Here is a 17,831-nt window from a genome sequence, read left to right as displayed (position 1 = left end):
GGTTACTCCCAAAATCATTTATTCATAATAACTTTGAATTGAACTTAATTCAATGTCGGGATTACTAATATTATTCGGACTATGCCTAAAAAATATAGCCCTATTCATTTTGTATCAACATATGTAACCGTTAACAGTGCCATGAATTATAAAAGGGATATTTTTAAGTAAAAATGGGAAAATTTGTTGTTTAACACCTGTTTTACATAAAATTTTCCACTTTGTGAATGTTCTTTCTGTCTCTAATTTCTTCAACAATTTTACAATCGATTAAAATTATAAATAAATGTAAAAGTTACTGTTTTTATTGTTTCCACGAAAAATAGATTTTCCCTACAACACACACCCCTTAGCACTGGCAAACAATGCAAACACACGACAGTTGAGTTATCTATTGGGAGCACTTCAAAATCGTAAGGCGGATTAAATTGTCATTTATAGAGTCGTCATCGTCGAATCGGTCTTAATGTCGGTCGTTCTGGTGGAAAAAAAGAAATAATAAAAGAGAGTCCACAACATTGATGTTGTTCCACGCAATGACTCGATAAATTTCAAAAATTTCCTCCTTTCTTATTTTTGTCTTTATTATTATAGGGCTGATGACAAAATGTCAATTGATTGGAGGGAATGCAAAAGTTTACACAGTGCTTCAATATGACATATAGGTTATGTGATGAGGCCAAACTATATGACAGATAAATGTTTGTAACTATAATGAAAATAGGTTGTAGCTAATTTGTAGACAATGTTGAATATTTTGAGAATACAAAAAAGACCTATAAACAGTGACCACATGTTGTACGCTTGGTTGGATATTTAAATTAATTATAGAGCGCGTCTAGCGACCAATGGAACAACATATTTTTGTTTGTTTATAGATTTTTAACAAGTAGGTACTATAAGCTCCATATACATATACAACATCATATTTGAACCATTCCTCCAGATGGACACAAACAAGATATTCGTATGGAAAAAATGAAAGTTTTAACATGGATTGCTTACGCACTGCTGCCATCGCCAGCCACCGCCGCCATTGCGAACGTCAACGAAGGATGACATATAATTTTTATTTATTAGTTTTTAAGCAAAAATGTTAGTTGTGGTTTTAAAATGAAAATAGAAAGCTAGCGTCATCCATACCAAAAAGAAAACAAAAAAGTTAACTAAAATATATTAATTAACAAAAAAATATCCATGCAAGGCCAGAGACTTTCATAAATTAATTTGGGCCACATGTTAACATTCCCTTAACAAAAAAAAAGAGGGACAGAAACAAAAACACATTTTAAATGGGGCTAAATACACAACACGCACACACACCATATTTTTTTATTTTTTAGAAAAATATTATTTATTATCTATTTTAGGTTTATTTTTTAAAATGCTTTGATTAAATAAAAGCTCTCATCAATTAGAAAAATAGGGCAAATTATGTGAGAACTAAACAAGATTCATCCAGGAAATGATTCCGTGTGAAAAATCACGGTAATATTTTAGAACAGGAAAATTAATTTTATCCAATAAATTTTGTATGCACAATTTGCAAGTTTAGTTAAAAGTATTTTTTAAGAATATTAAGATTTAAAGAAGATTAAATATAGGGTGTAAAAAATAGACGCAAAATTTAATTATTTAAATTTTTTAAATTTAACTCCAACATCGGCACATGCTGTTTTGAAGAATTCTAAATAAAGGGTGTTTCAAAATTTGTACAAGATTTGGAATTTATAGCAAATAATTTGACAACTCACAGTTTATAGGGTTAAAAAATGGAGCATTACAAAACTCTTCTTAAAAAGAACAAGACTTAAATGGTCATAGTTTAAAAGGTTGAATATTCCATGGACACTTTCAGTTATTCTATTTTTACTTATAATAAGTTGTCAGCTGTCGAAATTCTAGGACACACACTTCATGTCAAAGAAATACACTGAAGTCTAACTCTAAATATTTGTAACCTTTCAAATATTTTTGGGATTAATTTTGTGTAGATAGATGAAATGAGGATAGTCTTGCAGAGAATTGCGAGGAAGACCGATTCTAAAATAAAACAAAATAAATTGGGAGGCGCATCAACCCTTTGAGAACTAGGGCCCAGTGACTTACAACCCTCAACCATTCCTGTGTTCGAGTATTTTTGTCAGGGATGGAGGGGACCTACAGTTTTTAAAGCCGAATCCGATAGCGTTTGGCTCATTATCGGATAAATGGAAAGAGCTCAGAAACAGATCTTGGTTGTCGAGCCGATGATGATGACGAAATAAATGAAAGCAAAATTCTGTTGTATGGTGGAAGAGGTTAGTGGGTATATGTAAGAAGGTCCCCAAATTTCTAACTCAATCTCAAATACTGTTAAAAAATGATTAATCGTGGAAGATCTAAGTCTGGTGAAGTTTTGTATGCAATTGTATAACGAAGCATTATGTTTAGATCCTGGAGGATGTTTTCGTTTGCATCTAAGGAGATGCTGTTTAAGCGGGTCATTCAAAACGCCATGAAATACAAAAAGGAAAAAAGCTAAGACATGTTTCTGGTCAATAAAGTTGATATTTTTAAATGGGATGCACAGTAAAAAGATTAAGACCCGAATAAAAAGTCTCATATGAAGACGGAGGCAAGCCTAGACACTTAAAAAAAGAGGCTGGGATGCGACTTACACTGATAACTTCCCATCCCATCTGTCGATTTGTCTTGCTTAAAAGTTTGTAGGTTTTCATGTTGAGTTAAAAAAGCTGTCAGTTGAATTATTCTTAAAAAATTTTAAATTATCAACAATATTTTTCATATCAAGAAACAGTTTAGTTTGAAATTTAGTTTTGATAAATAGATTTTTAGTCGAAAACAAATTTTTACCAATTTTAGTAAAATTTCTTAAATTTTTATAAATTGGATGAATGCAATAAATTTGAGAGACATCAAGAACCGAACATCAATTATTACCAAATTTGCTGAAAAAACGGGCTGTTGGATTTAAAAAAAAAATGACTGAATATCGAAAACAATATTTTCTGTGAAATAAAAAAAGTTTGAAGACAATATTTTTAATTTTTAAAAAGCTATTTGAGCCGAAAATCAATTTTTACCAACTTTTATAATTTTTTGTTTATGTTTTAATTTTTTGTAAAAAAAAACTGTAAATTCGATTTTTCTCATTTTTTTTTCAGAATATTAAAAACAATTTTTTTATTAGCTAAAATTAGTTGAAAGCCATAATCTTAAATTTTTTAAATGATATTTGTGTCGAAAATCAAGTTTTACCAACTTTTGTTAAATATTCTTTTAAGTTTTTATTTTTTGTAAACAAATCTGTCCATTAGATTGTTTTCAAAATTTGTCCGAATGTTGAAAATTACATTTCTCATAAGATAAAATTAGTTGAAAGCCACAATCTCAAAGTTTTGAAAAGATATTTGAGTCAAAGGTAAATTTGTATCAACTTTCAGTAATTTTTCTTTAGGTTTTTTGTAAAAAAAACTGTCAATTCGATTTTTCTCAAAATTTTACTGAATATTGAAAACAATATTTTTAAAAAGGTAAAGGTAGTTTAAAGCCAATATCTCAAAGTTTTGCAAAAATAGTTGAGCCTAAAATACATTTTTATAAACTTTTCTTAATTTTTTTTCTAGATTTTTATTTTTTTGTAAAAACTGTCAATTAGATTTTTCATACAATTTTACTGAATGTTGACAACAATATTTTTTGAAAGATAAAATTAGTTTCAAGCCAATGTCTCATAGTTTTGAAAAGTTATTTCAGTCGAAATTCAATTTTTACAAACTTTGAGTAATGTTCTTTTTAGGTTTTTATTTTTTGTAAAAAGATCTGTCCATTAGATTGTTCTCAAAATTTTCCCGAATATTGAAAACTACATTTCTCATAAGATAAAATTAGTTGAAAGCCATAATCTCAAAGTTTTGAAAAGTTATTTGAGTCGAAAATCAATTTTTACAAACTTTGAGTAATGTTCTTTTTAGGTTTTTATTTTTATAAAAAAAAACTGTCGATTCGATTTTTCTCAAAATTTTACCCGATGTTAAAATCGTTATTTTTCGTTCTACAAAATTGTTTTGGAGATGAAATCATTTTTTATTCTTAAAATTTTCGAGGTGACGAATTCTTTTCAGTTTTTTTCGATTTATAAAAAGACTTTAATTGGATTTTTTTCCAAAAACATGTTGGTTTGGTATCACGTTAAAATATACAGTATAAAATTTAATTCAAGTCTCTAGCGTCATTGGTTTATGAGATATTTAGGGTTAACCAACATTTTCACCTTTTTTTTTTAAATGCTTTAGTAAAAAAACAACCCACGCAATTTTCTTGAGCGCTTTCTGCTTCTGCATTATTATCTGTATAACAAAATTTATTTGAAGTCGATATCTCTTCTAGTTCTTGAGCTATGGACGACGGAAAAAACATCACGCACGTACAGACATCTTTCTAAAAATCTTTTATTTCGACTCTAGGGACCTTGAAACGTCGAGAAATGTCAAAATTTTGCATTGAACAAATCGGAATCATTACAATAACTTCCTAGAACTTGAAATCGATTTCTGTTTGTCAAACACTTATAAAATAAGGGACATGCACCCAAATATTCATTCGTACCACAAATTTAACAAATACTAAACTGTCTCAAGCTTTGTTTTCTTTAGTTCTTGTCATTTCCGAGATATTAGCAGAAAAGCATGACAAATTAATAGCTCCGCACTACCTCTTTGGTAAGAGTTAGAGATAGTCCGAAATGGACACTTTCGAAGAGCGTACAATTCTGAGAAAAACCCAACACTAGACGAGATAAAGCCATAAAAGGCCAATGAACTGTAGACATTTAAAACTTTAGGTACGATTATTTAAAGGCTTAAAAGATAACTGTTTTAACAGGAAGCAGTTCTTTTCGAAGTACCAAACCAATTCTTTCACTTCATAAAGTTGTCAATGTTCTATTTTTGGACCGCAGCTGAACTTTTTAAACAGTTTTTCAATTAAGGCGAGTCTATATTGAAGTGAACAAGATTTTTGTAAGGTTTTAACCATTTTTTTATCACAAGGAAATAGGTGTCATTTTTAGGAAAAAATCATTTCCGTGATTTCTTAGACAATGATTTTCAGTATGTAAGCCAAAAATGTATCAAAGTTCAGAATTTACATTGAGAACATTTTTGTAGAAAGTACAATTTTCTTTAAAATAGATACCTTTGAAATTTGTATAACTTTTTGGTAAAAATTATAAAAATGTTGCTTAAAAATTCTAAAAGTCGTAGGATTTAAATTTTATTCAAAAAAATAGATGAAAATATCCAAGTTGGACTTAAAAGATTTTTGATTGAAAAGTACAACGAATCAACCTTTTTTAAGAATTTTTTTTTTAGTAGGCTTTGGAAGGTGATTAAAGTGGATATTTCAATTATTATTTGAAAGCTTGAATTTATGACACCTGAACATTTTAACGAAAAACCTTTGTCTTGAATTTAACTGCAGATAAAGATCTTTTATTAAGGATGTAGCAAAATGTTAAATGAACAAATAATAAAAATTGTTATTTTATATCTTTCTCTGAAAATTGTATTTGATTTATAAAATCGTATACGGCAGTTTCTACCTCTGATAAAAGTCTTAAACGCTTGCTATCTTTTGTGCTGTTATTAGGCCTCATTTGCACCACCACAACAGTGTTTACATTTCATTAAATTCAATTTCTCTTGAACGTTTCCTCCTTAAATCTGGACCAACAGAAGGTGGTTAAGCTCCATAATTAACAATTTTTTATATATTCAGACGTTTGTTTAAAAAACCAGTATTATTTTTTACGATTAAACTATATTATGTATGTTTAATAATGGTTCTTTATATTTTACCACCATACAATTTCCTTTTTAAGTTTTGTGATGTTTTTTTTTATTTTTGTTACCTTCAAGACTCAAATCAACAGACATTAGAAAGAAAACCTCCATTAAATAATGGCAAAACCGCTTAATGCTGGGCTTTCACTCGAATACCACCCTTAAATGTGCTAAATGTCGAAGTGACCGCACTTATCTGCACAAAATAACCGCAGCCGCATTGATGGCAACATTTATCTATTAACTATGTACATGAATTGACTATCATCGACATCAATGTCAGCCCAGGTCCATGCGAAAAAAAACGTCTTGAATACAGATGAGGAGGCTCAACAAGAGAGACTCTTTCAAGCTGCTAACTGCTGATCGCACTCATCCATAAAAAAAAATAATCAATTGCGTCTTTTTCTTTTTAACTTCTTGTCTTGTTGTGGTATAATATCACTTGAGCTCTTGGGACCACGCAAATCTTTAGTTGAATATCTTGATGACAAATCTCATCATATTCCCCCCCCAATACATAAATCGATGATAATATGTCGAGATAAGTAGATTAATAAAATTAAAAAAAATAAATAAATGCCGGTACATATGTACATAAATATTAACTTAAAATGCTAACTGTTAACATATTTTACAATTTAACGTTTAATTCGTTGAGAAATGGCTGAAAATTGGGGATAATATGTTACTGAATTCGATTGACCAGTGTTTAATAGCAATTTATCACTTTACTTTGACCAAAAGACTGGTTTAAAAGTGTTAACACTTTATACACCGTTAAATAAATAGACACAGCTTTTTGAAAAATAGGCTTTTGATTGCACGGTGACACTTTGAAAAGTGAAAATGGTTCAATCAGAAGGAACTGGATCTGATGACGATGACGACAACGCACGAATACAACGGACGTCAGACGACAGACGCAATAATATGGCTACAAAACAGCTAATTTGTAGCTTTCCTAGTTTTGGTCGCTATAACTGACAAATACGAATAGCAATTGCGATTGGCTTATCTGGTTTCTTTGCCATTGCCAGGCGATTGGCAAAAAATAAAAATGACAACAAAATTAAGATAAAATTATAAAAGAATGACGTTTGCAATAGACAGGCAGACCGACGACATATGACGCGACGCGACAACGCACCGCCACCGGCACCGGCACTGGCACCAGCAACATGACCACAGACATAGCAAACTGTCAACTCTTGGAGGGATTTTTCAGAGTGAAACAATTACTTTTTTTTTGAGAAACACTTATGAGTGGTAATTTATAATTTTTTGACCTTAGTTAATAAGAAATTGGAGTCGTAAACAAAACCTGATGCAACTTAATTCGTGAAAACCAGGTATTTAAACTAAGTTTTAGCTTTTTTATCCTTCATCGAACAGCACTAAAGCAAAAATATCATAAACTGTCATTGCCATCAAATTTAATAAGTACTCTGTCATTGACAGATTGACAAACCAAAAATGTAACTTTGAAGTGATTATTCACTATAAAAACACTTTTAGACCGGTTTGGTTTACCATATACTTTCAGAAAACTGTCAAATTAAACCTAACGTAATCGTGTTTTGACAGATCTAAATCAAAAATAAATTGATTTAGTTAACCAATAGAAATCTTCACGAATCAAAAATAAATACAAAAAAGATCTGTTTGATTGTTTCTTACCTTTGCTGATGACACTTCAAATGTAGCAGTTGTGACAGTATTGCCAGATTTCTTCGGAGTTCTTGGTGAAACATTTCTCCCATTGAATACGGGGTTTGTCTCGAAGTTTGAATAATAACACTTTGTTGGTGTTGTGGGATCAACGAATTGATGTTCATTGCTCTGAAAAGATGAGAAAAAAACATAAACGTCAAAATGGCACGTTGTTTTTTGACTTACATAATTTCTGTCTAAATTGACAGTTATTTTAGTTTGAAATGTAAGATATGTATAAATATCAAATCTTATTTAATAATAAAAGATGTTAAGGAAAGTTAAATCAGCAACTTAACTTTTGAACCAGACTCCCAACCTTTGTCAAAAAAAAATGTTTTCAGTTCAAAGAGATCAAATATTTGTTCTGTCAAAGTTTAAGCATGTAAAAATTAGGCTGCATTCACATTTTATTTTGATGCCACTCAGACAGCCATTTTTAATTTTTCCTAAATGAGACGGAGCGAGAATCAATCATGAGAGAAAAAAGAGAACAAGACTCTCAACCTTTGCTTGTCAAAAAAAAATGTTTTCAGTTCAAAGAGATAAAATATTTGTTCTGTCAAAGTTTAAGCATGTAAGAATTAGGCTGTATTCACATTGGTATTTTTGATGCCACTCATTTTGACATCTTCTTCCCACTGCTAACTTAAGAAGAGACTAGAAGTGAGGCAGACATTTTTATCCAAATTAAGAGGAAGCGAGAAACAATCATGAGAGAAAAAAGAGACCAATGTGAACATCGTCTTAAGTAATTTTGATATTGTTGCTTTACATGGAAAGATTTTTTAAATCTCTTTGAAATCGGATTTGCCTTGAAGTGGCCTAGTTAGAAAGTAGCCCTACTTCTCCATTAAATGAAAGTTGAATCAATCTTATGGCCTTTTTTGAAAAGTCTTTTATTTTGTAATATCTTCCATAAACAAAACTACAAACCTTTGTTATAAAACTTTATAAGTAGGTCTCCTTACTTTCTTCTGAACAATGTACATTTGCACATTGTGCAAGTTTGGTATTTAACTTATGTCTATCTATGCTCACTTTTGTTAAAATCAAATACCTCAACTATTCAGCGACGACGTACTCTATCCTTAAACAATTTTATCGTGTGGGTGAGGAATAAAAATCCAAACAATTCGCTCAAATTTACACCCAAAAGTAGACTTACATCGAGTAAAAGAGAGACGTGCAGAGCGCTGCGCACGCCCAAAAACGTTCGTGACAGTGGGCAAATATAATACTACGAGTATATGAGTATAAACAGGACTAGGACACAAGTTACCTCAATTAGACGGTGGAAATTGTTCATGTCAAAGTGTCATGTTTAAGTGGTCTCACGTTTAAGATCTGTACACAGAGAAGAGTTTACTTCAATGAAATTTTGACGTGTGGGTAGTAATAGTAAAAAAAATTGGGTCCTCAAAAGTGACAAACTACATGGACACAATTTATGAAGTTATTTTAAGACCGAAGTTAAACTCTTTTCTTGGAATAAATCTTTGTTCGAAAACAAGAGATTTTCTAAAAATCATAAAACAAACAAATTTAATGGGATGTCAACATTACGACAGGAACTAAATTCAAGACAATCTGAAAAGTGACAGCTGTCATTTTTGTTTTATAAGGAAAACAGAGGAGCAAGAAAAATAACGTGTTGAAACTATCGGGTACTTGTTTTAAATAAAGCTTAGGTCTTCGAAAGTGACAAGTGACATAGACACAATTTATGAAGTAAGTTTAAGATTGAAGTTAAACTTCTTTTCTTGGAATACATCTTTATTTGGAAACAAGAGATTTTCTAAGAGTCGTGAAACCAGTAATTGGTATGTCTACATTAAGACAGGAATTGAATTCAATACATACTGAAAAGTAACAACTGTCATTTTTGTTTTATTGAAAAACAAAGAAGAAAGAAAAATAACGAGTTGAAACTATCAAGTACATGTTTTAACTAGAGCTTACAAACAAAACAAAACTTATATCTTACCAAATCTACACGCTTCTATGACAGCTGTCATTTTATGTGTCAAACAGCTGTTTTATCGAAATGCAACTATCGAGTTAATGTATGTCATTGAACACTTTTTTACATTTAAAGGTATTTGCGGAGCTTAGACGTAAAGAAAACAAATTATCTAGAAACTATCGAGTTCAAACGTTAAAAATTTTAAAGTCAAAAACTCCTTAAAAATATAGATAAGTATGTCAAAACCAAACTATCGAGTAAATATTACCTTTTTTTGATTAACCTTCAAAATTTGACGATTCTGATATGTCAAGTCGTTTTCAGTCTATTTGAAAGAGTCGAACAAACATTTCTATAGTTTAAAGTTCACCAATTGAAACCCAATGGAACTTTTTTTCTCAGTGTAGATTTTTTCTGTTGCATTTTTTGGTGTGAACGAACACACTTGGGTGTAAATTCTCCGCAGTAGGACTTTCGATTAAAAAGAAAAACACAACACAAACAAAAAAGAAAACATGCCCTCTTATCTATACTCTAAATTAACATTGCTCTTTGTCATGTCCAGGAGGTATTTACACCAAAAAAGATCGATGTTGGAGATTTTTTGTAGGTCAACCGCTTGCCTAAGCAGGCGTAGTCCACCGCCCACAAAAACTAATCTCACATCAAACACACCAAAACTCCCAATGAACCTGAATCTTTTGACATCGGAAATCCAGAGGAAGAAAATCATCAGATAAGTGGTTTGGTTAGATAGACATAGGCATAGGCTTAGGGTCGTTCCAATCGCTCGCATATATATGCGTAGGAGATAAATTGAAGGCGTGTTGCGCAGGCAACAACCGAAATAAAAACCAAAACTAACGAACACCTGGGAAACTTTTACTCGATCCCAAATCCAAACCCAAACCCAAACAGCAGCTGCTGCACCCGAATAAATCACTCGAAACGCTTCCTTAAGGAAATTTATTTTCCTGTGCTTTTTTGATTATTTTTTCTTGTTTTTGGGCTTAAAACCGCAATACCTACTAACCTGAACGCTCCTATTGGGACTCCGGGAGGTTATGTTAGTGCTGCTGCCTTGACTGATGCTATTGTTACTGCCCAACTGCAGCTCCATTACGCTGCGATGCATAACTACTGTCGTTGAGGTCGCAGCACAGCCAATAAAACTGCCAGTTGTACTGCCACTATAATTGCTGCTGCCTCCACCGCCGTTCAATTGAATTTCGGTTATAGCAATCTGACTGGACGAGTTCAGCGATGAAGAGCTTCGAATGGACGGTGTAGTTTGGTTACTGTTACTATTGCTGCTGCTACCGCCACTGTTGGCGTTGTTGGCCAAAATCGATGTTACAGCTGTGCCTGTTTTGTTCTCCTTATCAGAATCGTCGTTTGTACTGAGCTGCGATGAGGAGTTGTTAGCTTTGCTGTGATGGTGATGTTGATGTTGATGTTGGTGGTGATGGTGACTCTTTTCTTGATTCACGACGATTTTCGTTTGGCGATGACTTCCGTCGATGCAATGTTCAGCACTGTTTGTGTAGAGCCATCCTTCGTCGTCGTCAGAAGATGGTTCAGCAGATTTCGAGATCTATTTAGAGAAATAAAAAAAAAAGAACAATTTTAATTGAATGGAACTTATAAACAAACAAATTTGCTAAGAGACAAAAAAGTTTATAAATTTGTTTTGGAAAATGTGAAATGAAATCGTGAAATGGTAAACATCTTGGAATTGGATTGAAGATGAAAGATGGAAGATGGAAGTTCAACAATCACATCGCAGGTGAACTGGAATTAGTATAAATGGTTTGTTAAAGGCTGGGTGCATGAGATGGATGCAAGGTTAATTAGTTAACAAAAATATCTATACAGACATAGGAGGGCACATGACAAAAAAAAAAGATCCAAGTATTTAAACATGGTAGTAGAAAGCGAAGCAGGCACATGCACTTTATGGGTATTACAATCTCCTCCTTCGCCGCTGGTTTGAGAGGCTTCTTTTCTGTTTTAACCTTAAATTTATCGTTGGGTTCCGGTCTGGGTTTGGGTTGCGCTCTAATTACATTGGTTTTGTATTTTGGTGATGCTCTTTGGGCAGATAGAGAAATATCTTCAATGTGAAATCAATGTGAACACGACTTGAGATAATTTAAGATTACCAAAAACAAACGGAAATGACTTTACAGGATGCCATTTGCACCATCTTCTACAAGGAAATATAAGTAACAATGGAATTTGTAAAGGTTGGTTTTAAGGAAAATAGAAAGTAAACTAAATGCATGTTGTTTACTTACTTCAAAAATTACTTTCGAAATAAAGCCTTAAAGAAATTTTAAAGGGGGGTGCAGGAGGGAATTTGATAGTTTAAAAAACAGTGTTTGGCGGTCAAATTTGTAGTATTTTTGTTCTCCATTATTTATTGTCAGTTTTGAACGACAATAGTTATTTCGGTGTCTTCAACCATGACCGTACTTGATTTTAAACGAGACGGGAATCAAAATAAAGACAAAAGAAATGCTTCCCTCTAAAAAAAAGTCCATATGCTTCAAAAATAACCTCAAGATGAATTAAGATAAAATTTTGAAATTTTAAACTTGTGGTAATTTTAAGATAAAGCGTGTTTTTTTAAAACGTGCGATTTTCAAGAACAAACAAAACGGATACAATTTAATATTATGGCCAAATGTGCAGCTTTAAAAAGATTTAAAATTCTATTTTAAAAATGGTTTTGGACAAGTGGCCACTGCTGGAGCCTAGAATAAATTATAGACAAGAGGCATAACTTTCGATCACTTTTTTCCTTATGGAACCAGTTTGGGTATGATCTCAAGAATAACACGCCAAATATTATTTTCCAACGCGTCAATAGTCTCGGGCATTGGACTTATCTGCGTAGACAAGAGACCTCAAATAACCCCACACATAATAGTTAAGCAGTGTTAAATTGCACGATTTTGGAGGCTACATCACATTGATACGCGCGAAAGAAACTATCAGCAAAAAAATCCAACAGTTTTGAAACTTGGCGCACTTACTAAGGAATGGTGATGACCAAAAAAAATCTCCAAGAATCCGACGTGAGCTCTAGCAGCAGTGAAGAGAAACACGCGGATTTTTGGGTTTATCTCGAAAACTATTTGTCGGATCAAAAAATTTTGTTTCGAAAAATTAAAACTCATAAAATTTTATTAAAAAAAGCTTTCATGAATTTTTTTCGTATCTCTTTTTTACTTAAAGTACAAACAAATTAATATCATATTTCTTTAGGAAATTTAATAAACTTTAATTCTGTAGAAGATTATTTTTTGATACGACAAATAGTTTTCCAGATAAACCCAAAAATCCGCGTGTTTCTCTTGACTGCTGCTAGAGTTATTTTATAAACTATAAGAGATACGAAAAAAAATAATGAAAGCTTTTTTTTATAAAATTTAATGAGCTTTTATTTTGTGAAACAACACTTTTTGATACGACAAAAAGTTTTCGAGATAAACGTGAAAACTGAAACAAACTCCATGTTTCTCTTAACTGCCGCTAGAGCTCACATCAGATTCTTGGGGACTTTTTTTTAGGTCTTTACCAGACATCCCTTAGTAAGTGTGACAAGTTTCAAAACTGTTGGATTTTTTTTTGATGTGAAAACCTTTATTATCTGGACTATAAGTCAAGTGACAACTGTCAAAAAGACCAATTCCGAAAAAAAACATTGCACGTTTTAATAAAAACAACCTTTACTTGGACTTGAATTTGAAAGCTAAGGGTATTGACTTGTTCTGATTTATTTAAAAAAAAAACTACTGAACGCTCAATTTATCTATTCATGAAATAAAAAAATAGAAAGATTTAAAATGTAAAAAATTGCGGACTTAGAATTCAACCTTGTGGCACATATTATATTTATTGAAGAAATAGAGGGAACAAAATGTTAGTTTTAAGTCCATAATATTTAAAATTTTGAAATTTATTTGTATTTTAAATATAATGTTAATCAAGAATAAATTGATTATCTTCAATATTTGTCTCTATTGGTTTTTGTTTTGAATTATTTCCGTGTTTTTGAAGATGCAATTTTGGGGTAGTTTTAAATGCACGATGCTTGCAAAATTTATTTCCAAAAAGCTTTACATTTTAAAGAGTTTTAAAACCAATTAAAAAACTTCTATAAATGATAATTTTTACAATTTTTGTTTGTATTAATAATTTCATACAAAATGTGCCTTATAAGAGTTTTGGTCCAAAAACTTTTAGAGTTCCGATATCTGAAAATCTAAAATTCTACACTATTTCTTATTGGGTAAGCGTTATTATGCGTTTTCCTCTATCTTAGTGATGCCTTTATGTTTGAAATAATCGAAGATTTTCAAATAAATTAAAGTAATGTACAAAAATAAAAATGGAGCATTTTTTTTATTTAAATACAATACGAAAAGTACGCATACGCCATAGTGTACCATCTTTTTTTTAAACTGTTTTAGTTAGAAAACTACATATGTACAAATTTTTAGAGCACAATTTGATTTATTTTGAAAAATTAAAATTCAATTGGTTTACTTCATAGACATTTTTAAAAATGGAACGTCACAATGGAACAGAACTAAACAAAAATGTAATTTTACGTTTGGGTCTTCTTATGTCGCAACCTCGTACAAGAATAACAACAACAAAAAACTAAGGGCACAAAGTAAAAGCCTAAAAATGAATAGACCGACACGAGGTCAGATTCAAAATATTTACTTAAAAAAAAAGTATACACAAATATTTATTAACACTCATCATCTCAAAATCCACCCACTCATAACTTTGATGGGCTATAATTCGGAAAATCAAGAATTTCGACAAAAGTTTTAAGGCCCCCTTAATCACAGCTGCTGACAGCTTAGTTCACAATGGTCTTTATTGATGGTCTAAAATTACTCATTTGACCTTATTCCTTTTTAACATTATCGTGAGCCACCACCATCACTTGATGATAAGCAGCACCGCCCCCAATATCACCAATAAATCAAATCCCACCACCAAAAACTATCTACATCTATACTTACATCGCTTCCATGCGACGATGACAGGGCACCGCCGCTAAAATTCGTCTCGTTATCCGTATCCAAATGCTTAAAATAGAATATGGCACAACTATTTGACTTTCGATTGGACTCATTGAATTTAGAAATGTCAATGTTTCGATGACGTTTCCTTATTCCAACGGCGGCGGCATTGCTGACTGGCGTGTTTCCATTTCCATTTAAATTTCCAGCACCAACAGTGCAGCCTATGTTACTATTGCCATTAATGTTGTGGCTGCTGACACCGCCGCCGCCATTGCTGCAGGGCGATGTTGTCAAGACCGTAGACGTAGCTGCCGTTCCTGATTTTGAATTTACAAGCAGCAATTGGTTTTGATGTTGTAGTTGTTGTTGTTGTTGTTGCTGCGGTGACAGGCGAGTAATATTGTGATTGCTTATGTTAAGCAATTTAGGTGAATTATGTTGCTGTTGGAGCGGTTGGGGTGATTGTTTAGATAATTCACCGGCACCACCCGCAGAGCTACCATTTAGCAATTTCGATTGCATTAGCGATTTACTGTCCATGCTATCACTCAAAATAAACACTGAATCATTTTCGGAGCTAAGCAGCTGCGAATGGAAGGGATTAAAACTGGCGGCGTTATGATTTCGCACGGGCGTTGACAGCAAGCAACGATAATTATTATTAGAATTGCCGACGACCCCCGAGGTGGGGTATTTTTCACTGCGACGCGAACGTTTTACAACTTCATAATCGCTGCCTTCGGAATCGGCATCGAAGTCGGTCGATGCAAGCGATGTAGTAATGCAGCACTGATGGACCCGTTCCTGGGTCAAGACAGTGTTGAAACTCAAACTTGACCAATTGGCAGTTGAGTGACCGCTCTGTGGATGATCGATTTCGTCTTCACCGTCGTCTTCGTCGTCACCATCAGCGTAGTCAGTCTAAAAATGCAAAAAGCAATAAGGGGAAGGATATCGAGGAAGGGACAAAAAACACATAGGGAGAAAAGTTAGAAAGAGAATAATTTTTGAGTTAGTTTTTTTTTTAAAGCAAATCAAAGTATTTGGGTTGCGTGCGTTTAAGCTTTCACAACAGATAAAAATAGAGGGTTTGAAAAAGAAAAAAGAACATAAAACTTACCTTGTTGCAATTCGATTTCTTTGCAGCTTTCTTACAACATTCAGCGGTTGTTCTAAGTGCTACACGATGTTCTTCAGCTGAATGAGTAGAATCGTCACTTTCTGAGTCCGATAGACGGGCTAATTTTGAAGCTGGCTCTTCGTCGGTTTCCTCGCTTGTTGTTGCACCACCACTCCTGAGAAGGTTCTGTAAATAGAAAAAAGGAATATTTTAAAAGTGTTTAAAGAAACAAAAATAATAAATAAATTCCAAAACATTTATTTTATAGAAAAGAAAAGTAGTCAGAACACAGCCTTGTGGTACCCAAAAATAAAGTACGCAGCAAAGAAAAGTATCAAAATTCAAACTAGCATTTCTATGACGGTTACATTTGAGGGGTTGAAAAGATTATGTTTTGAAATTCAACAGTTGAACAAAGTTAGCCACTGTTGTACTTAAAAAATTAAAATTGAAACATATTTGCAAAAAAGTGTAAATCTTAAACTCAAATTCGAAAATCATCTGTAATAAAAACGAATCAGTTCTTTTCACGATTCAAAATAGCCGATTCAAAGCAGTTACTTATTTTCTAATTCATAAAGTTTAACGAACTTGTTTTCTCTCAAAACAGATATATGAAATTTCTATTCAATTTGTTTTTAAGTTGTCATTTAAATGACGGATGTTTGAAATTTCTATTCAATTTGTTTTTAAGTTGTCATTTAAATGACAACAAGCCAATAGAAATGTGATTATTAGGTTGACAATGTTGCATTATTAGGGTTTCGTATTTTAAACAAATTATGTGTGTCAATAAAACATGAATTTTCGAATTGACGTTCAAACGTGGGAAATAATGCCAATGAAATAAATAAAATTGACATCAACTTTTAATGACGTTAAGGTTGACTGGTAGTCACTTTTATATGAATTATCATTTATGTATATATTTTACACAAGCAATTATTTTTGTTGTTTGTGTTTTTCTAATGACATAATTTTAAGTCAAAATGTGACATAAGTCTAAAAAAAGTAAGTCAATAATTGACAAGTTTCGAAAGTAATAAATCCACAATTTATTAATTAAATAGGTCAAAATTATAAATTTTAATTTCGAAAACGGTTCATATTTTCAAAATAAATACACTTTTGACTCAGTAAAATAGAAAATGAAAGCCGTCATTTAAATGACAGAATTCCAATAAAAAGTCAAACTTATTTTTGCAATGATGAAAGAATTTTGTTTGTCAAGAAATGTTTAAGGCTGATCATTAAACATAAGGTGTCGTCATTTAAATAACAGAATTCTAGAAAATTTTATTTTGAGTTTTCAGCTATGATTAAGTCAATAAATGACTCAGGCGATTATTGATTGAAGAATCCTTGGAAATAAACAGTGAGTCATTTATTGACTTTGAAAACCAATATGTGTTAAGTTTTTTCTTCATATATGTTGTTTTGGCTTTTAGGATTCGTATTTTTGAAAAGTTCAAAGCTTGAAAAACGGTCAAAGTGACATTAAGTGATTTTGTTATAATCAATGATTTGATTTAAGGCAATAAATGACTTCATTTTAATTAGGGCAATCAATAATATTTGACAGAATGACGGTAAATAAACAGCGAGTCTTTTATTGACACAACCCAAAATCAGTTGAATTTTTTTGAATTTTAGTTTAAGGCCAGTCAATAATTGACGTTTGGTTGGAAATAGACAGTGCGTCATTTATTGACTCAAACACTACATTATTGGAAACATAAGGTGTCGTCATTTAATTGACAGAATTTTACACAGGTAAAAGATTATTTTGAGTTCTCAGCCATGGTTAAGTCAATGAATGACTTACCCGATTAATAATTGACGGGTCCTTGAAAATAAATAGCGCGTCATTTAATGACTTTAAAAATCAATATTTGTTAAGTTTTTTATTCATTTGTGTTGTGTTGGCTTTTAGAATCCGTATTTTTTTAAAGTTTAAAGTTTGAAAAACTGTCAAAGTGATGTTTGACGTATTGACCGTTAATAAACAGCGTGTCTTATATTGACTTAAAAACTACAATCAGATAAGTGTTTTTATTGGAAACATAAGGTGTCGTCAGTAAAATGACAGAATTCCACCTATATTTTTACACAAGTTAAAGATTATTTTGAGTTTTTAG

General features: G+C 31.9%; 1 protein-coding gene across 3 annotated transcripts in view; it reads right to left on the bottom strand.

The window, feature by feature from the left end:
• LOC129944487 (klarsicht protein) overlaps positions 1–17,831 on the bottom strand; it is a 466,409-nt gene that overhangs the window by 50,607 nt on the left and 397,971 nt on the right. For 2 of the 3 annotated variants that reach the window (XM_056053943.1, XM_056053944.1), the window contains exons 8-11: positions 15,694–15,879; positions 14,571–15,494; positions 10,559–11,119; positions 7,527–7,688 (exon numbers count right to left, since the gene is read on the bottom strand). In XM_056053943.1, the coding sequence (XP_055909918.1) occupies positions 7,527–7,688; positions 10,559–11,119; positions 14,571–15,494; positions 15,694–15,879 (1,833 nt within the window). The remainder of the gene's footprint in view (positions 1–7,526; positions 7,689–10,558; positions 11,120–14,570; positions 15,495–15,693; positions 15,880–17,831) is intronic. The other variant, XM_056053945.1, reaches the window with a different exon arrangement.

The sequence above is a fragment of the Eupeodes corollae genome, chromosome 2 (assembly GCF_945859685.1).
Source record: "Eupeodes corollae chromosome 2, idEupCoro1.1, whole genome shotgun sequence".
NCBI lineage: Eukaryota > Metazoa > Arthropoda > Insecta > Diptera > Syrphidae > Eupeodes > Eupeodes corollae.
This window is presented reverse-complemented; position numbering and strand designations above follow the sequence as displayed.